Source organism: Porites lutea, chromosome 5 (genome assembly GCF_958299795.1).
Source record: "Porites lutea chromosome 5, jaPorLute2.1, whole genome shotgun sequence".
Taxonomy (NCBI): Eukaryota; Metazoa; Cnidaria; class Anthozoa; order Scleractinia; family Poritidae; genus Porites; species Porites lutea.
Genome location: NC_133205.1, coordinates 267,501 through 288,197, shown reverse-complemented (window position 1 = coordinate 288,197; position 20,697 = coordinate 267,501). Strand labels below are relative to the sequence as shown.

Here is a 20,697-nt window from a genome sequence, read left to right as displayed (position 1 = left end):
AAGCTGATAAAACTGTTACGAAATCTAATCAATCCCTATAACCTTAGCGCTTCCAAATTTGGAAGCGCTCAGAATTTAAGGATGTCGACCCATGTAAAGGAATCCAGGACAGTCTTGGATTCTGGATTCCACGCTGTGGATTCCGAATTCCAAGTACTGCATTCCAGTATTTGTCAGTGGAACTTGGATAATTCTGGATTAAGTGGGATTCCGGATTCGTTGAGTTGCTTCCGGATTCCGTAGCCTAGGATTGCAGATTCCACAAGCAAAATTTTCCCGGATTCCAGATTCCACAAACACAAATTTCCGGATTCCAGAATCCGGATTCCTTTACACTGGGCGAGTTATGTCATGGGTTGTTTACCACAAATTCCTTGAAATTTCTGTCGGGATGTAAATGGTAAACGCTTTTTTGGCTCGTCCCACTAGAAAATTCCTGGGACAAACAAAAATTCTGAAAATGTAGTCCTGTTCCCGGTTGGGACGTTCCAAATGAAATTTGTTTGTCATTTGTGTGCTGAAGAGAAATAGAAGAAGAATGAAAGAAATACTAGAGATGGAATATTGGAACAATGCCCTTTATAAGGGTACGATAGTGGAATAACGAACATTTCTGAAAAAGATCTGAAATATAAATAGAGCATAATGAATACCCTGTTTTTCCTTTTCACCCCAACACTAGAGTCGGGAATTGAGTGTTAACTTTTTTTATCATTTTTTTTTTATAAAGATTTGTCTGTAAACAGCTCCCCTGTTCGCTAGTGGGGTGCCTTTTTTGGGGTGATTTATTAGAGGAGCAGAAACTGAGACAGTGTGCTCCTGGCAGGACCAGGTGGTCTAGGTAATTGGTTGCCTCATTACAAACAGCAGAAAATCAAATGAAAAGAAGTATTTTATTATGACATGAAATAACAGCATTTATTCTGGGACAGTGTAAGTATCAGTAGGTTTGCACTCTAAACTAAAACTGTGATATTTCTTGTTCCCATCATACGTCTTCACTTGTCTTCCTGTTATTTACCTATCTTTTCCATCTTGTCAACTTGATTGTAGATTAAGTGTGCTTAAGAAGGTTTAAGTTACTATTAACTTCTCCTTCATTGTTTTAACCAAAATTACATAAGTTTGATGACCCTTGATAAGATATTTACCACCAAATTCTGAAGTTCAATAGCCTACTGACGATTGCGTTTTTTGCTGCCGTCAATCATCTTAACGCACCTCTTGGAAAACAAAACTTGTAATACTTTAATGGGTTCAAAAGGTCATTTGTGATTGGTGGATTTTGATCCATTTTGTGTTTGCAATCAGTTTCTTCAACAGTTGTATCAGATTTGTAAGTCTTTAAAGTCGTAAAGTATACGGTATTTGTTCATGTGCAGAGCATTGTCTGTATATACAGCCACAAACTGATGAAACAGTAGCATACATGAAAATATTACTGATGTCTTTCAAAAGTCTATACATCTTCCTTTTCTTTCCCAGTCTCCATATCTGGTTGGTTCTGGTCCTTTTGGCCCACCTTTTTCCCCTGTAACTGGGTTCACATCATCTGGAAACGGAGCGTAAGGATCCTCTTCAGCAGGCACCTCTTTTTCATTAATGTCGCCATAATCTTTCTGAGACTTTTGTTGAGTTTCGGGAGCCTCGGTCACCTTCTTTGTATCCTCGCCATGAACACCTTGGCTGCAATAACGCCAGAAGGTGGTGTTTAAAAGTATTTTGGATGTCGCTACATCAGAAAATAAGCTTTTGCCGTTCTTATTTCTAACAAATATACGTGTAAAGGGAACGACACGATTGCACAACAGTGCCGCCATGTTTACAGTGGATACCAGACTTCTTGGGTCCCTAGCTTCCGAGCTGAGCTGGTATCTAAGTAGAAATTGGCTTCGCTTTGTGGCGCGAAATCATTATTCTTCGCTTGTAAAGTTATATATTGTTTTGAGTTTATTTTCTACGTTATAGCTGTTTTTTGCTTCTCTTGTTGCTTATGGTTTTCTTTTTTAAGTACCATGAACGACTTGGGTATGGCGAAACCTGTAGGGATTATGCCGAACCATCTCGATTTGAGGGAGATCACTTTCACAAATCTTTTGCTGTTGGATTTTAACCCTGCAGAAATGGAGTCCAAATACCGAGTGGTATTTAATCGGTAAGGTCAAGTTTAAGGTAACTCTGGCATAATAAAAAGGCCGTTAGTGTGATCAACGATAACTTCTTCAACCGATGATTTATTCAAATGGTCAGAAAGCAGGATCCTGCTTTCTGACAAGTTGAAGATATCATCGGTTGAAGACGTTATTTGTTGATCGAGGGAGTGTAAACATTACGTACATAAGTGTGTGTACGCTAAACAGGAAAGTGTTGTTTTATTTATCGTATAAATGAAAACAGCAATTAGCATGAACGTATAACCGGTGTGAGCCTAATCTTCTGAAAACACTGAGGTCACATTGGATAGCTTTTTAAGAGCAAGCTTATAAAGATTGAAAGCCTAACTGGGAAGAAATCAGGATTTACAAGGTTGCCATTAAGAATTCTCGTCGCAGGAGAAAGATTTAACATAAAAAGTAGTCATAGGCTACCGAACATTAGCCAGAGAATTCAGCGTAGTAAACAGAGAATTCTTCCATCTCCACCCTGGATACCCCTCATGGCTAAGTTCACCTGGCACTGGATGATCGCACCCTGCGTTCACACAGTACTATTCAATATTTTCCCTCTCTTCACACAGAACTCTGAACAGCTAAGCAGCTGGTTCCATGTGAACAGAACACCTAAACGTACAAATTCCAAACCAGTGAAAAATGCATCGTGATTTGTGAAGATAACCTTGCCTTGGGCTCCCTTGCCTCATCTTTTTTTGAAACGTTGCATTCCTATTCCTATTCCTTGGCCCTCAAGCCTCCTTCTTCCCTGTCAGCAGAGGCCTCTTTTCCCTGGTTTTGACCTCTGCTAGTGGGGGAAGTCTCCTTCTTGAGCAGTAGCCAGATGCTCTACGAGATCATAGGTTTAGGCAAGACTAGTCAAGATACAAAATAATGTACCATTTATTTCTTAAAGTAAGTGGGGATAATCAACTGTATAATTTGTGTAGGATGTACATGAAAAGCTACTCTCTGAGTATACCTTCAATTATGTGGATATACAATGTAGCCTTCAGCAGCCATCAACCTCTTTGTGTATCTTTCTTTTCAGAGACATGTTTGCTTTGCCAAACAAGAAGGCCATGGAGGTTGTCATGCATTTTCTCTTTACCAGACTCCATCCTCAGCTGGCTTATGAAGAGTTCAGGTGTTATAAATTTAGTTGTTTGCAATCAATATTTGCCCAACTAGCCGTCATAACTAATCGTGACCAAAGTAAGAACTAATTAAGGCAGACATGATTGTAATGTTATATTTGTGAATCAGAAAACCTAGTATGTTGGAAAGCCTCTATCAGGAGTTAATTGATTCTCAATAAAAGTTATTGTCAGCATTGTTTTATTTTTTTCTTTCCTTCTTGAAAAACATTAATTTTTCTCATGAACACAGAGATTGCTGGCCTGTTCGAGATAAAGTGCTTGAGCAGCAGTTTAGAAAAGTATGCTTCAGCTGGGTGTCCAGAATACAAAAGGTATTTTAATTTAGTATCTGCAAGTTGTAATCAGGTTTTTTTCATGGACTTGTGAAGTTGATTGGGTTTTTACAACCTGTGCAGTGCAAGATGTACTCCATCAAATATTTTGATCACAATACCATACAGCACATACAGTACAATGTACATGCTTATAACAAGTCCATGCACAAATACATTGTAGTCAAGGACCACAAGGTACATGTCATTTATATCATTAACATAATTGACAAAATAATTCACATTGCCCTTCAAAAAAGTTTCTACATGTACATGTATATGTTTTGGTTCAATTTTATCCCTGGTACAAGTGTTATTTTCTTTTGTTTCTGGGTATGGTAATATATGATAATGAACCTGAAACAAAAGAAAAAAAATTAAACCAAGGATAAAATTAAACCACAACATAAATACTACAGACAAAGTAAATGAACTCATGCCTCATGCCTTGCTTTGCAAGTGATTGATTCGTTTATTCTGTAATAATAATTATTGTTATAGGAAGATCCAGAGGCAAGGTTACCCAGAATTGTTCAATCTCTCTTCCACTCTCCCGGAGGTACCAGCATAAGATTTATGTGCAGGAGTTTTTTAATCTAATTTTTACTTTGACTGCATATATAGCTGTGGTGGTTCAATTTTATCCCTTGTTTAAATTTTATTTTCTTTTGTTTTTGGGTGTGGTAATGTATGATAATGAGTTTGGGACAAAAGGAAATTAAGTTTAAACCAAGGACAAATTTGAACCACAACATAGCCACCTCTCATAATTTGTTGCACATCAATAATGTCTCCTTCATTTTATCACTCGTAGCAACAGGGTGTGATAAGAGGTTGCTGCATTTTGAAAGCTAGTCAGTTTAATATTTCATTGTGAATGTATTAACTGATGAAGTGATACAATAAATTATATGTGATTGTGATACTACTGAAGTACATTTATAAATGATGTATTTGATATACTCTTGACTGCGTGGGCTGTCTTTAAGGGCTTGGCACTGAGGATTTCCCCCAGCTACTATGAGCAGGTCACTTGAATCTTAGAGACAGCCTGCCCAGGCCCTTGGTTTATTAAAGCACATGTATTCCTTTCTAAAGAAAAAAAACCTTCTTATGGTTCTGTAATGTGTCAAGCGTTAACTTACCTGACTCTGCACTGTGTAATGATTTGCAATGATATGCATTATATGAACAGTGTAAGCAGCACAGCATCTACTAAATTGTTAGCCTCCCGGTAAAACATGTTTTTCTGTCCCTCCCTTTGATCAGGGTTCCCACAGTCTTAAAAGGTCCTTGAATTTTAGAGGAAGTCCTTGAAAAGTCCTTAAATTTCTATGCAAGTCCTTGAAAAGTCCTTGATTTTCTTCAACTTTGAATGTAGTGGCCTGGAAAGTGTATTTTGATGCTGTGCATTTTTATAGAGTCTGTGAAATTATATTCCTAGTAGGTGGTCATTGAAAATCTAATGTAGTCCTTGAAAAATGGTTGAAATCTTTTGTGTGAACACTGTTGATGCTTATCCCCTTAAAATTTGTAAGAACCTGGTGATCCTGATACTGAATTTCCTTCTTTACCACAGGAGATCGATTTTATGCCTTTCTTCATCATTTCTCATTGTATGTTCTGACAAAGGTCATGCATCGAGATCATGGTAGGTGTTGAACATAATAAAGTCTTATTTTTCTTTTGTACCCTTTTGTACTGCCATTTATTGTTTTAGAATAACATGGTAAAAGGTTGATAAATACTTCAAAATTTTTTTCAAATGCCATAGCAGTGAGTTCATTATTGAAATATTAAAAAATAATATAATTTCCTGTTATGGCCTGTATGATCAAACATCCTTTCACTAGTGGATCAGCAAGGTTACTACAAAATGATAAATCATAAAGCCGATTGCTTATAAAGGCATCTCTGTGGAAAAAAAAACTATCGAATATTTCTAAAGTTGTATCATGATTATTTGCTTTTTTCTTGGCTTTTTCCCATTAGGCAAAACAATCAGCATTCCTACATTTCCAACCAAGACTGTCCATAATCATTCCTTTACACAAGTCATGTCAAGAGCACTGGAGGCTCATTACATTGTTTTGAAAAAGAGGTAATCATTTTAAAAAATAAAGCCATCGAACAAAGGAATAGCTACAGGTATATTAAAACGCTTCATCCCTGATAGTAATAATGCCTTCAAATATAGTCTAATTTATTTAATTAGTGATTATTCTCAGTAACATATTAAAACTTGTCTTTAATTCAATAAAAACTGTTTAAGAAAACCCAAGTCAAACTTCCAAATAAATACTGTTTAAAATTATCTATGTTATTTTTGTAAAATGATGAAAAATAATGTTTTCCACATTGCTAGTCTTGTGCATCTCACATGGGCAAATATATCAATGTTTTTCAGATTAAATAGGATTTTCTTTTTCTTTTTTTTTAGTGGATATTTTTGTCACTATTGACTATTCATTGCTGAAACACAGAATAAATAAAAAATACTTGGTTTCACTGTAGGTACGCATATAATCTGCTTTTTTCATTAGATTTCTTGAGTTTACACAACAAGCGGTGCAAGTTGAACAGCACTGGAAAGAGTTTGCAATGTAAGTAAAGAGCAGTTAAAAAAAATTCTGATATTTGAGGGAAGAAGGTACAGACAGTATGTAACATGCAGGACTGTCATTAATAGCTGCAGGCCGTAAATTTTACACGTACATGTTCACCTAGTTGTTATGCAATAAATAGGGAAACCTTATGTCAGTGTTATGGTATGCTCTTAGGGAGTCAACAAAGGAGTTCAGGTCTTTGATGAAAAGGAAGCGTGATCTTGAAAAATATGTCATGGAAATGGATGGAATGATAGCACCTCGAGGAACAACTATTGGGTAAGAATAAACATGTTATCAGTAACCTTGTACCATGTATCATTTGCACTGATGGGTTTAGTTACTGTAATCTGTAGGGTGAAGACAGACTACCAAGAAGAGGTTGAAGCACTGAAAAGGACTCAGGAGTTGCAAAAGGTATTAAGTTCTTCGCTAGTCTTTAGGAATTGTTACTTTTCATTTTGTTGACTTCCCTTTTGTGCTTTCATTACAAGATTCTCAACCAAAACATAACTGTCCAAAAAAATAAGAGCTTACAGAAACATAAAGTAATGCAAAATCATCTTAACAAGCTTGCTACTGCCAGTCTTTGTAGGTACTGACCTGTGGAACAACTCACATCAAGCCCAGGGCTCAAGACATGAGCTTGTTATCATAGAAGTCTTGTCAAATCTGTTTACCAAAAAATCAAAACAAAGCCAAGTTAAATATAAGCATTATCCATTTTTCCCTCACTTTGATTGCACGGATAACACCTGAAAGCCTCATAAGCCCACTGATGGTGAAGTCTGATAAAGGTTACCCTTTTGCAAACAAAGTGTGGTATATGGAGATGTAAAGCACAATGCATTACCTTCATAGTGATCAGCAATTACACTGGGTCCCAAATCCTGACACAGCTGATTAGTGAGTTCTCAGACCTGGGGCCGGTTGCTCGAAGCCTGGTTAGCGCTAACCGTTGGTTAGGAGGTATCAAAATGTATAGGTTTCCATGGTATTTAACGCTGGTTAGCACTAACCATGCTTCGAGCAACCCGGGCCTGGTAATAAATTGTCCTGTGGGTAGCTTCCCGTCCAATTGTTTGAGCCAAAGAACATTTAAGATGTCTACAAAATACTTGGCATGACTGTCACAAGGATCATCGTCAGGTCGAAATTACCTGAGAAACAATAGACTCCCTTGGTAGTTAGTTAGCAACTGCTCTAAATATCAGAGAACTCTGAGTCACATTCCTCTGTCCTCCTCCAATGCCTGTCGTTGAGGAGATACAGTGTAGTGACCAGGTTTGGCAGAAGTATACCATAATCATTTATTGCAAAGTCCCAAATAGGACTTCAACTCCTTGACACTTGTAGGACACTAAGATTCATGGTCAAATCTGTCCTCTGCAGGAGGAGGTGAATGTTGTTATTGTCAATCCGGTGTCTAAGAAAAATGAGGGCCCAGTGAAGGAAAGTAAAATTGGATGATGATACTGTGGTCTTGAAAATGCCTAAAACCCTTCCCCAGATCCATAGGGGAACACCCTGAATCAGAACATCATCCAAATGGCATATTGTGAACTTTATGCTAGGCCCGCAGAATCTGGTCCATAAATTCTCTGAAATGTGGCTGGTGCACTGGAGACTCCAAATGGCACCAAGTTTGTAATGGTGCAACCCCTTGTGAGTCTTAATGGTCAGGTTCCCCTGGCCTGACAATCTTTATCCAACTTGCTTAAGTTGGATGACGTTGTTCACATATACCCTAAATAACTGCTAAATACTTTTCCCCTGGCCGATGTTGCAAACAAATCTTCTGCATTAGGTAAAGAGCTAGTACTGATGAGAATCAACACACCAGAGTATTGTTAACAAACTATTCAACACACTTGCAGCAAACCATCTTTCTTGGGTCTAACACCATCGAGACAGCCCTCTCATTTTGGCTTACTTTGTAAATGATCCTTTCATTTCCTCCAGTTTCCCTAACTCTAGCCCAACTTTTTCATTGAGTGCATATGCAGCTGGTCATGTTGATGGAACAGGTGAGGCGAGAGTGGATGACATCAAGACATGCTGAACTTTAAGCAAGCATGTGTCTTCCCAACACCTCCCCCCCCCCCCCCCCACCAGAAAAACATATTGTACATATCACCCTTCATTTTTGCCACTGTTAATGCCAATACGCACAAAACCCCTGAACTGGCATGTAGAAGGTATGTAGATGTATTGTAATGAACATAATTTACAGACCAATGATTTTCACATGTTCGTAATGTATAGGTTCGTGACTTGTGGGCAGGGATTGCAGAATTTTACACAGTCCAGTCACCTCAGGTATGCATTGCAGCTCATATGATGTAGAATTTTGTTTCAAGTTTGCATTCTAGCTCTGCTTTTTTCTTCCTGTTACTTTTCACATGGGTCAAATGGTCGTGTGCCTGAATTAGTACAGTGTTGTTTGGAGAGTATAATGCAGTGGTAAGCACTAACACAATATTGATTCTTCATTCTGGGAATGCAAGCAAGCGTCAAAGCCACAAACTATAGTCTTACACTGTGCTTCACAGTGTTGTTTTCTAACCCCTGATTGGTGTTTTCTTCACTACACATTCAATAACATTCCATAAATATTTCTGCTGTTCGCACCTTTTTATGATAAGCTTTACGTGTATACCAAGTTTGTTGTAATTGTTTTTCTCTTGTATTTTCAACTGAACAGAGAAGTATAGTAGACTCAGTGCTCCAGGGTGAAGCAAACAAGTATCAAATTGATGCTGCTGACTTTCAGCCAAGGGTGAGTGGAAAACATTATAATCAATTTGGCCTCAATAGACTACTCTAGATACTTACCTTAATTGCCAAGTTCTCAATATAAAATCTCATTTCTAATTGAAATGAGAACCTGAATGGTATTCATTGTCACAGAATGGTTAGGGATGCCAATAATTTACGTTTCCCATCCTTTAAGGCTGGATACAGCATTGCAAAGTTTGTACATGTAAGTTATGTGTGAGCATTGGGCTGCTGGACCAATTTCTGGTAGTGTTGTCCTGTGGTTTCCTTTCCTCAAGTTTGCCTTTGCCCTCAGGTGTGACAATGCCCTGCTTACCTTAACGTGGCATACTTTCTAAAGAGTAAAGTAGCACAGTTGAATGTGTGTCTCATATATACATTTATTAACTTGAGTGATGGATTATTTCCTGTTTTGTTATTTTCAGGTTCCAGACTTGCTGTTGAGAGATTGTGAAAGAGAAATAAAAAAGGTAAATAGTTCGTTATTCCACCTTCCTTTGCTAACTTCCAGTAACAGGAATATGTGTAAAGTTTGTGTTCATTCAGATATTTTACTTTTTCTTTTATTCATTTGCAGAGAAATATTGAAGACACTTATGTTAGTGGAAAAGTCAATCTGTTTAGGTGAGATGGAAGAATTTAGAGAATTATTTTGGTGTTTTTTGAAGTCCTTAACAACTTGATTCCCTGATTTCCTTTCCCTGCAAACAGCCTCATTCAACTCTGGAACTTGTCGCTGAGTAAGATAAAGGAGCAGCTATCTCAAGGTTTGTCACCGTTGTTTTGGTTTATACCATAGAACTTTGACATACAGCCATTTGAATTGAACATTGGACCATTGACAAACAAAAGTTGTGGAGGTTTATTTGATCCATTGCTGTGCCTTTTCAATGAAAGAAGGTGGAGTGGTTTATGTGATTAAGGTTGGTGGTTGTTGTTTTATTGTTTTATATTTTCTTCTCAGATTCTCTTCCTGGCTTTGATGATCAGAGTCCAGTAATGAAATCAGCACTGCATACTCATTATGCTCATCTTGCAAACACCACAGCTCTGAGGTAGGCATTCATCATCATCATCATTATCAATATTTTTGCTAGTACAACCATGTACCTTTTTTGTACATTTTTTTTTTTTGCCGTGATTCAATGGTCAAGGCTTCTGTCTTCTCAGTTCTTTCCTGAGTTTAACCACAGATGCTAGCTTTTTTGTACTTGTAGTTGAATCAGTGCTGTCACTAATCTTATTGTTATTATTATTAATATTTACAATACATGGCAAAGTTGAATGGTAGCTAACAAAGGATATGAAATTTTCTTACATTGTCAGCTATTATGTTTCTAAAAAGCAACTTAGCTCTGATTTCTAACTGCCCTTTGGATCAAAGCCCTGTTAATAATATTTTGATGCATGATTCATAGTGTACTGTTAAAAGGATATAAAATTTAATCAAATTAGTTAAAACTAGCTTTGTTGTACCTGGCCGGAGGTGCATTTTCAGAACATTCATAACATCATTTCCAAAGGCATTTCAGACAGGCAACTTATTTTCTTTTCATTATTTTTTTCAGAGAGGCAATCCAAGCGACAATGCCTTCAATGAAGGAATCAATCCATGAGATGAAGCAGCAGTGTTATAAGAGCCTTGAGAAGCAGGACAGTTCACATCATGAAGCACCTGTTGTATTTGTGAGTGAGAGTGAGAAACGCTCCATCTCTACACTACATTCCTTAAATTTCTCCCCTCATCTTTAACTCAAAAGAGGACTCTGTAGACCAGATAAATTGGTTATAACTATTTACTTGCAACTGAAATTATGTAGTGTATGAATTGTGTTACTATTGTGACTATTTCTTTTTAGTTGCCTTGCTGTTATTAATAAAGAGATTAAGAGTCAGGTTTACGACAAACGGCAAACGTCATATTCAAGTTGAGAAATTCTCAGAATAGAAAATAAGCAGGTAAAAACTGTCCAGAACAATTCTTATGGATAAAACAGGGGTGAAACGACTTATTTTTGTGTAGAGGTAATAAACAGTAAACGACAGTTGAGGGGAAAACTTGGTCACGTGATACAAACTCACGTTTGCCGTTTGGCGTAAACGTGAATCGTAATCTCTCTAATGTGATTTTTGGATCGTTAATTGCTAGATTATTCTTACAGCTGTATAAGGTAATATGATTGTTATGTACGGGGCAGAAGAACAAAAGAAAAGTTTGTTAATGATTTTGTTACTTGCACAACTTAACTAATCCCTCAGCATGAAAGATGCATTATCACTCCGCATTTACTTTTTAAATGTTTCAGAAACTTGGCCTTGTTCCTCCTACTCCACCTGTGTCATTTGCAGCCGCTAACACACCAGCAGCAGCAGAGAGAATTGCTTCATTTAATGAAACTCTCAGGATGTCACCAGAAACAGGTTTACAACACTTAGCACTCTTTTTCAGTTCAGTTAACAAGGAAAATTCAATGGTTTAGTTTTCAACAGATACTGTATTTATCTGTTAAACATGCTGAATCTCTGATTGTTGAAAATGTTAACTTAGTGTCAACCCCTGATGTCATTCAAGCGTGGACCCAATCTTCCAAAAAAAGCCAGTTGAGTGGTAAGGGTAGGTAACTTATCAAATTATTTGCCAGCGACTAACATGTCTTGTATTCTGTATTACCACCATTGTTTTAATCAGTCGTTTTTTCTTTTATCAAGTTACCATTATCCTTTAGTTGGTGATTGAATCCTTTCTTTCTTTTTTTTGTTTTGTTTTGTTTTGTTAGATTCCCAGGAATCTTTGGCAAAGCAAGCAAAGTATGTGACTATAATACTCTGCATTGTCTTTATCTACAATTTCCGCCATTATGTTATTTTTGACTTGAAAGCAGATGGTGGTAGAGATTTCCTTGCTAACATTGTTTCAATTTTGTTTTTGAGGATCAGAAATGCAGAGCCCTCAAGACTTCCACGACCGAAACGGCATGTACAACTAGCTTCCCAGGTACTCAATTGAGAACGCAAACAGTCAGTAACCACGTCTTAAGATTGTGAGATGAACTAAGATATCCACTGCACATGGCCAGCAATTATCATCACACAGTTCCTTACCTGACCAACTTCTATGATTTTTTGTTCACTCAATTATTTAATGTTCTTTTATTTGTCTTTCTCGTTTAGGGTGCAACTGCCAAACCTATTACCTCAAAGTCGACGCAAAAAAGGAAAACGAAACCAACTAAAAGTTACACTCAAAAAAGCGTCCTCTACCCGGTATGCGTTAACATTCTATCTTCACCATTTGTTAACTCTCGAAAGTTATTCTATAAGTTTCCAACAATGGGTGGGGAAATTGGCATACAGCAAGGTCTCTTATTAAACAAGAAAATCAAGTAAAGAGATACCATAGTTTGCTTTTGATTGATTGTTCGTTTTTTCCTGTATAAAGCACTATGTCACCCCAAGAGGTCAGGAGGTAAAGAAAGAGACTGCTAAGGAATCCCCATTAATTCTTCAACCGCAAACAATTTTAGCAAATGAGGTGAGTAACTAGGCTCAGTCTCCAGCCGGCTCGGGTGTCTCGATGCGCCCCGGGTGTACCGCGGGCGCATCGAGACACACAAGGCTGGAGACTGAGCCTAGTGAATAACTGGTTTTGCTCTTTTTTCACTGATTATCTATTGATGTTATCTTTCTTGGTAGCCTGATGTCCCAGCCGTTAATCCTAAATCTCAGGATTCTTCAATTAATTTAATCAAACTTTTTGCATTCAATAACCTTTCACGTCATGTTTTGAGAGAGCCATTTAATTGTAAGTTTATTTTTTAGATGATAATCTCGTTTAACCCATATCCCTACGTGTTATGTTCCATTACAGATTGCAGATGCCGTTGCCATGGATGAGACAACTTCCAGTTCACTGTCATCCACGACTTCTTCATCTAGAGCCAGTACCCCCATTGTATGATATTTGTTTATTTATTTTTACAATCAAACTCCTCGAATTAGATAAAGTCTTAAGATTCATTCGTTCGCTTAAATGGATACGCTTTTTTATTTGTGATGTGTTAGAAACAACACACGCGAATCTTTCTTCCTCTGCTTTATTAATATAGTGGCTTGTCTCCAATCGCTACATATAATACTCTTCTACCTCCTCCACTCTCACAGGTGGCTCAAGCATTAGTGGACCCGGTTGGTGCCTTAGGTACGTTTCATTCTTGTTGTCTTCCAAGTCCTACATCTAAATAGAGGGAACTTCACTTTATTGCACATTTGTTTTGTTGTTGTTTTTGTTTTTTCTTTACAACAACTGTGGAACAGTTACAGTTTCATACTTGGGTAAAATGTGATCACCAACTGATACAATCCTGTCGACAGAAATAGAAACTCCTTTCACACATAGTTCGTACAATGTTGAATAGGTCTTGAATTCTAATAGTCGTCTTGAAAAATCCTTGAATTCGGTTAAGGTCCTTGAAAAGTACTTGATTTCTTCATAAGGTCTTAAAAAGTCCTTGAAATTCACTACTTTAGTTTGTTCACACCACATCGTTTTCTGTGAAAGAAGATTATTTTGCAGGGGAAAATTTAGCTCATCCTCGGTTTAGGAGCCTGTAAAACTCACGGGTATCGCAAAACGTTTCTGTGCATGAACGATCTTATTTTTCAGATGCAACTGCAAGTCATACCCAGTGACTGTTGTCGTTTTCCAAAGCATGGTGTTACGGAAAGTAGTATAAAATAATGTGATCAACCACGGCTGAAGAAGTAAAAATCGTTATTGACCACATTGAATGTTTTTGCCAATCAAAAGGGAGTCAAAGAATGCCGATTTATTGAATTTATCTTAGTTCTTGAAAACTGTGATTTGTCCTTGAAAGGGTCCTTGAATTTTGTTTGATTGAAGTTGTACGAACCATGTTCACACCAACGGCCAATTTAGAAACTTTTATTATCGTCTCGTTGCGGCTATTATTATTCACGTACAAACGTTCCTACACATTTCAGGACAAGACGCTTTTCAGTCTCGAGACCTGATACCAAGAACTCCAGCCAAAAAGGAGGGAGGTTAGTATGTAAAGGACTTTCAGACTTTATCCGGTATTTTACAAAACAACCGCAAACCTTGTCTACTGTTAGCAGTCTGTAGGCATATATGGCAGACTAGAAAACGTTTAACCACTTCGAATAACTCGTTCAGAAACAGATCTGGATGTCCACCGATTGTCTGAAACCACGGTCTATGTTAGACTTTGTTTAAATAACCAGATCATAAAGTATTTGGTTCTAAGTTAACTCATTTATACTATACGACTGCCTGTAAGATTACAATTTAAAGCAGTTCTCGTTTTATCGTTTTTTTTGTCTCTTAGAAGCGACCTTCACGAAACCTATCAGTGAAAACAAATCTGGGCGCCTTTTGGAAACAATCCTTGATGATTCTCAGTCAGGAGTAGCTACTCCAAGTCCAATTTTTGAGGAAAATTCAACAGTTCCATCCTCTCAAGCTGACCTAAGTTGGTCTGACATCAACATCACTCCAAGGTTACTTAAAACCTCGTACGTTCAAGAGTCGCCTCCTGAGCGTGATTTCTTGCCAGTGAGTGTAGGAACAGCTTTTGACCTGTCTGGTGTGAAGCGAACCCCTGGTGTAGCTCCTGAAGAGACGGTTAATGAACATGAGTCTTTTAATCTCTCATTCATTCGAGCTACTCCAAGGTCAGTCAAAAAATCACTCTTTGATGATTCGCCCCAACCACCGGAAATGATGACGTCACAACAACAAGCTACTCCCAGTCAGGTATTTACACAGCAAATACCACAATCATCCAGTTTACCGCTTGACATTGGTGCGTCACCTAAACTTGACTTTTGGCTGCTTCGTCAAAACGGAGACAACATTCAAGTGACACCTAACTCGAAAAAAACAGAACTTTTCGATGGATCGCCAACAGAGAACAGCAATTCGCCATTTGAAGATCTTAAATTTCGTAACATTTCTGGTGAGCAGTCCAGACCTAAAGATTATAAAGTTAAGTTGGAGATGAAACCGCCTAAGGCGAAACCTCCTGAATTGGAAATCGGCTTCAGCCTTGCCTCTCCGGCTAGCAAACCGTCACCAGTTAGGAGTCCACTTCATCCCCGCCGCACCACTCCAGAGATGACAGGAGTTTCTAATTCAAGTCATCATAAGCTTGATACAACAGAGTTGACTGAAAGGCTTAACCGGATCAAACACCCACCATCAAATAACGACGCTTTAGAACTACAACACTATGAATCTCTTAACCATTCTGTCGCCAGATCCAAAAACACTGTTGTGAATGGAGGAACGCCTACACATCACTATAATTCAGTACATGAAATGGTCTCTGGATCCTCTGGTATATGTCTTACTCCCACAACCACCAGTGTCACAAAACCAACTCTACAGCATAACGTTCTCTCAGAGCAGCGTGACACACCCGTCGCTCCCTTGGATGTAAAACCCCCAACCAAGCTGAGCACAGGTAGTAAAAACCATGTACTATCATCGTCAAATGACGTTGACACCTCTGCGCTTATCCAGAGACTCAACAGAATAAAATTAACTCAGCAATCCGCTTTTTCCACACCACACTACACACCCTTGAGACTGCCTGAGGTCTGTGCAGAGGACAGCTTGCCAAGGGAAGAAAATGCTGCGGAAACGCCTTCAGACGCGTCCCTTCTAGCCAGCAGACTGGACCAAATAAAACAGGCGCAAAAAAGCCAACAGGTAACTGCTTTTGTCGGGCTTCTGTCATATAACTCTCTACAAGGTACGTATTTAGACCTGGTTCCATCGTCTTGCGACATTAGTAATTGGCACTATGGGAGAGGTATAGTCAGTAATAATTATGATCATTAAAAATAGTAATATAACTTAAAAGTAGTCCCGCCCTTGAAGGAAGGCCTGGTGTACAGGCTGTTTTCCCAATATCAGGTACCCTGACAGGTAGTGAGTGACCTAGCATGGCTTATTTCTTTTCAGGTTTTTTCTATTTTGGGTGAGAGAAAGCTTTCACGTTTGTTTTCCACGCTTGTTTTACGTTGGATCGTTTCAGAAAATCAAGAGAGTATAATACTACCCATGTTTGTTGTTATAGGTCACACCTGGAGCAATTACTGGCGAGGACTTGAGTACCAGTCGCACAAGTGAGCCCGCTCTTTTAACACCGCTGACGCCAAGTAGTGGGGCCTCGCCTTCAGAGGATGGTATCAAGAATGAGCTGGTCAATTTCTCATTTAACTCACCTAGAAACGTGACAAGCCCTCCTGGTTCGCCATCTTCCTATCTCGATCGAAATTTCTTTTTGCAATCACCATTCAAACACGACCAGGCGTTTACCAGTCCTTTGCATGGAAACACACCCATTTCGATGGACATCGGTGTAGGCCTTGGGCTTGTTGAAGAACTGCAGTGGGAGGCAGCCACCCCAAGCCTACCGCAGCGACTTGCAACTAGAACGGGTCCCGCTTCAGAAGTAAAGACCTCTTCTGCACCCACTACAAGTAATAATGGACTGCATAGTGTAGTGATGCACAATACATTATCAACCCCTCTTCTGGTAAATTCTGTTCAGCGACCAGAGCGAATAACATGGGTGACTGGACCAACTCACACTCCTGCAAGCCTAGTTGGCTTATCCGGAGAAGGTAGGTACATTAGGCATTTGGCCCTACTACCCGGTCAAAACCCTCTATGAACAAGTTTAGGTCGTGTTTTATTGTCCGTAAACCGGAATAGTAATCGGCGGAGTGAAATCCAGAAATCATTTGTTTGGGCATTCAATGCATCGTACCATCTAGAAATCTTGTTGTAAGATCACGGTATAAGAGATTTGTTAGAAAATCTTTGCGTATTCTCATGAATACTGCCAATCCTTGGACAGCGGTCTAAGTTATGCTCCGTGCAAATGATTGTGGGATATTTTCGCTCCTCTCTTCTCTGTGGTTTTCCTTGTTGTTCAGTCGGCGCTGTTTAACTTTCGCGCCCAAAACTTATCCGGCTGTTTTACAACCATGAGGTGAATTCTTCGGCGGCGAACCATTTGGTCAGCTTTGCGTTTGGTTTGAGCCAAGTTATGTCTCATCTTATTACCTCGAGAGACGTGAAAGATTTCCCTCGTGGAAGCGGTACCTCAAAACTACTTTCAAAATTGGCAACCACGGGACTATTTTGTCGCGGCCGGAATATTAATGCAAGCGAGTGATATACCACTCAACCTTGGTGCGGTAAACCACACTAAGCGACCTTTGTCATGTCAAGCTTCATGTCAAGCATGCAATGGTCTCTTTCACCTAAAATGTATCGGATTGGTCTAGCTACGTTCTCATGTCTCTTTCTACATTCTTTTTGTGCCAGTTTTGGACACGCACTTACAATTATTATTATTATTATTATTATTATTATTATTATTATTATTATTATTTTTATTTTTATTATTGTTATTATTATTATTACAAGGATGCTTCCTCTTTCTCTTCAGACAGACAGAATTTATCACCGCGCCTTAATTTGACCTCACCGTTTTCCTATAAAGGTAAGAATATTAATGTTACGTCCGGAGAAACTACCTTCCAACGATCTACGGAGCGATTTTGCGGCCTCTTGATCGAAGCTAGTATGTAAAAACACAGTGAAGATCACTGAAGAAGAAATCAGGACTGTTTTCGAACGTTTTGGTGGAACTTCGCAAATTGTGTTGGTGGACGAGAAATTTTTTGTTGGGGGGGCGGGGAGTGGAGGGTATGTCGCGTTAATTTCCTTCGTTTTGAAATGTTACCCCCTCTCTCGCGTTAATTCCCTTTAATGAGAAAGCTACCCGTTTAAAGTTATATAGAGCTCTATTGTTTCATAAAAATCTTGAAACTAAACTCTTGTCCTCTTTCTATTAATTTTTTTCTTTTAGGAAGCATGCCTTCCTCATTGCAAGATGTTCCTAAGTCGCCTGTGATTGGTCAGTTAATAGACTTGGAGTAGTGAGTTCTTGATCATAGAAAGATACAGTGAAAAATAGCCGATCAAAAAATGAGGAAAACTTTGATAAGTGCTTTTTAGTACTAACATATTGGAAGGGGGAAAATGTGATAAGAGAAATGGGTTTTATCCTTATGATGTTAGCATGTATAATAAGCTATAGGGACGGTTAATGAAAATTGTAACCGTATCTTTGGCACCCGTAAGTTTTGCAATATAAGGAAACAATTCCAGACAACGTTTGATGGCATATTTTCTTGATTCTTATCTAGATAACCTTATCTAGATCATCTTTTATTATATGATATTTTGTCGCTAGTTTCTTCCATTATGCAAAGCAGAACTTGCTTCAAGAAATGATAGGTTGTGAGTCAATTAAAAAGAAAAAAACAAAAGAATGTCATTGCTAGACCACCTAAAACGACACAAACGTTGAAGATCTTTTAGTTGACCTTCCCTTTATTGGTATCGTTGTAAGTTCGTTGTCCCAAAAAGATCACTCGTCGATTAAATCCCAAGTTAAAACCCAGGGCTTTCTCTTGCCGGAAATTTAGCCCAGAGAAAATAAAAGCAAAAATACAACGTAGGATTTATGCAAAGTTCATTTTCCAGTTTCATTAGACCGAGAAACAGCATAACTTCTACGTCATCGTTCTTTAGTTTTTTTCGCTGCGTCCATTAACGACTATTACTATAAATTCTGAGTTATCATTGTCGACTGTCAACAATGGACTCTTTTTCTTTGTTGTTCAGTGGACAGGCTAAAGAGACGTGAGATACGTCTGCAGCTCGCGCAAAGTGAAGATTTTCCCCGTCCACACTGAATGACTTGACACAGCCTTGAAATCCGGTCCAAACGGTATTGTTTTCTCCCGACGTAGTAGCTGCAAGAAAGACAATCACCAACTGAATAAAACCTCAAAGATCTCTCTCCTTCGTTTTGCCCTGTTGTTCTCGTATTCCTGAGAAAACTTACTTTATTATTTTGAGTTAAACCTAAATTTTGCCTATTACTGGCGATCAGAGGAGCCCGCAATCCTGATCTCATGGTTACTATTACGCATGCGCGGTACGTATGTAGCCAGCGTTCGTTTGGGCTTTCTACTAATAATGAACGAAATGAAAAGAACGCAATCTGATCATGCGCGTTTGAACCTTCTATCACTCGTAATCTGATCACTCGCGTTTTGAGCTCCTTTCGCGTGAAACATACACAAAGCAAACGTTGAGAGCGTTTTGTTGACCTTCCATCGATCTCGCACGCACTCCCTAATCTTTTTTTATAACTTTGAAAGGTTTGTAAATATTTTACCTGGAAATCCACCCAGAAATAGTTTCCCGTTCATGCTGGTACCATCTAACACTGTACCGCTGGCGTAATGGTCGTCATCCATGTTAATGGTTATGTTCCTTCCATGTTTCCTTACTCTCACTGTGTGCCAGTCCATCTGGCACATCAGGTATGACGACTGGCTATTGTTTCCAAGGCCAGGTTCAGTCCACACAACTCGTGATTCATTGATAGTAGCGGTATAAGTGAAAATTATCTAAAAAAGATGAACACGTTTTGCCCTCAGTTGTCATCATTCACTACAATGATCGGAGGGTGCCATAAATTTTTGCAACTAACTGTCTTGTCTGATCTCGTAGCTCAGCCGGTAAGAAAGAAGAGAAGTCGTCAGTTCTAAACTCAGGGTCAAAGATTCCCGACATGCTACTTATCGCCTTACCAGGACACGTGCAGTGTAAGAGAGCTTCCGTCGCGCTAAAAGGAGCGCGGAGAAAATTACAATTTACGATTTGATTTCATTTTATACCAGTGCTTCATCGTGTACGCACAAAAGAGTGTTTTAACAACGTGTTACTTTCCAAACTCCATCGCGATTATTTCGACTGGCTTACAGGGTGGTCGGGTGGGTGAATTTTCCTGTTGCTCAATTCTTGAGACCGCATCAAAGTATAGAAAAAACAAAAAACTCGAAAAAGTTGTTTCCTTATAAAACGCTTTGCGTTTTTTACTTATTTCTCTTTGCCGTCGCGTCGTTCTTGCTAAAAATCTCTCGCATAGAGATTTAGTAACAACAACAACAACACAAACATGACTAAAATGAATTCGCGCTGTGTCAAACTTTATCGTGATCACCCCTTGTTCAGTATGATTAAAGTCAACTGTTGGTGAAGTCAGGAGAGAGGAAAAAAACATGTGTTTGCTTCCTCTCTCAAGCTTGGATTCTGAATGCGTCAGGTCCCACATCCTTTCTTTACACGGTTAGTGGAACAAGATTCAGAACTATTTATATTTCATGCTTCTTATAATACCTGTCCACTTGACTGTTCCAGACGTGCTTGCATCTGGTTACCTAAAGTGGACAAAAAGCAAAGCAACAGCCATCCTCGATAATGACAGTGCCCGCCAGTAGTAGTGGGAAACAGTAAAATTGTGGTACTGTCGGTGGTTGAGTGGGGCGGGGGGGGAGGAAAAAACAAATTGAGGAAGAAGAGGGTAACACTGTTTATTGTAAATGAAGCTGGTTTGCTTTTCTCCTTTTAATAAATTTAGGCAAAAATTAACACTTGCCTCATTACGCAGTGGTTTCATCCTTAGCCCTATCACGTCATCGACGCTAATGTGTTTCTGCGCGCTCATAAAGTAACTCACGCGCATGCGTTCTCTATTCTTTATCTGCTGACTGGATA

At 38.7% G+C, this 20,697-nt stretch overlaps 3 protein-coding genes across 5 annotated transcripts in view; 1 reads left to right on the top strand and 2 right to left on the bottom strand.

The window, feature by feature from the left end:
* Positions 1-1,451: 1,451 nt before the first annotated feature.
* On the bottom strand, positions 1,452-1,820 carry LOC140936743 (succinate dehydrogenase assembly factor 4, mitochondrial-like). The gene has a single exon (XM_073386223.1). It carries the CDS (start codon positions 1,818-1,820, stop codon positions 1,452-1,454), a length of 369 nt encoding a protein of 122 aa, XP_073242324.1.
* Positions 1,821-1,917: 97 nt separating this feature from the next.
* LOC140936563 (uncharacterized) lies at positions 1,918-18,250 on the top strand. Of its 3 annotated transcripts, XM_073386069.1 has the most exons (29): positions 1,918-2,155; positions 3,202-3,297; positions 3,540-3,621; positions 4,123-4,180; positions 5,201-5,272; positions 5,614-5,722; positions 6,165-6,224; positions 6,402-6,506; positions 6,584-6,644; positions 8,493-8,546; positions 8,932-9,006; positions 9,431-9,475; positions 9,583-9,629; positions 9,717-9,772; positions 9,970-10,060; positions 10,574-10,691; positions 11,312-11,426; positions 11,554-11,613; positions 11,783-11,813; positions 11,937-12,000; positions 12,177-12,269; positions 12,445-12,537; positions 12,874-12,957; positions 13,167-13,203; positions 14,007-14,066; positions 14,372-15,756; positions 16,127-16,676; positions 17,510-17,563; positions 17,933-18,250. In XM_073386069.1, exons 1-29 carry the CDS (start codon positions 2,016-2,018, stop codon positions 18,001-18,003), a joined length of 3,966 nt encoding a protein of 1,321 aa, XP_073242170.1. In that variant the 5' UTR covers positions 1,918-2,015; the 3' UTR covers positions 18,004-18,250. The 3 variants fall into 3 exon arrangements, with proteins under 3 accessions (XP_073242170.1, XP_073242168.1, XP_073242169.1); XM_073386067.1 differs by lacking the exons at positions 1,918-2,155; positions 3,202-3,297; positions 3,540-3,621; ... (2 more) ...; positions 5,614-5,722; positions 6,165-6,224 and having other exon boundaries at positions 6,379-6,644; positions 11,554-11,619; XM_073386068.1 differs by lacking the exons at positions 1,918-2,155; positions 3,202-3,297; positions 3,540-3,621; ... (3 more) ...; positions 6,165-6,224; positions 11,554-11,613 and having other exon boundaries at positions 6,379-6,644.
* A 20-nt stretch (positions 18,251-18,270) lies between these two features.
* Positions 18,271-20,697, bottom strand: part of LOC140936564 (uncharacterized) — a 39,007-nt gene continuing 36,580 nt past the window's right edge. Inside the window, exons 49-51 of the mRNA XM_073386070.1 lie at positions 20,320-20,360; positions 19,313-19,547; positions 18,271-18,884 (exon numbers count right to left, since the gene is read on the bottom strand). Of these exons, the coding sequence (XP_073242171.1) occupies positions 18,709-18,884; positions 19,313-19,547; positions 20,320-20,360 (452 nt within the window). The 3' untranslated portion in view covers positions 18,271-18,708. The remainder of the gene's footprint in view (positions 18,885-19,312; positions 19,548-20,319; positions 20,361-20,697) is intronic.

Excerpts from the sequence above, each read along its gene's own strand:
- LOC140936743 (XM_073386223.1), bottom strand. The coding sequence starts at position 1,820 with ATGGCGGCACTGTTGTGCAATCGTGTCGTTCCCTTTACACGTATATTT.
- LOC140936563 (XM_073386069.1), top strand. The coding sequence starts at position 2,016 with ATGAACGACTTGGGTATGGCGAAACCTGTAGGGATTATGCCGAACCAT. Across the intron at positions 3,298-3,539 it reads CTGGCTTATGAAGAGTTCAG|AGATTGCTGGCCTGTTCGAG; the intron begins GTGTTATAAATT and ends TCATGAACACAG. Across the intron at positions 9,476-9,582 it reads GTGAAAGAGAAATAAAAAAG|AGAAATATTGAAGACACTTA; the intron begins GTAAATAGTTCG and ends ATTCATTTGCAG.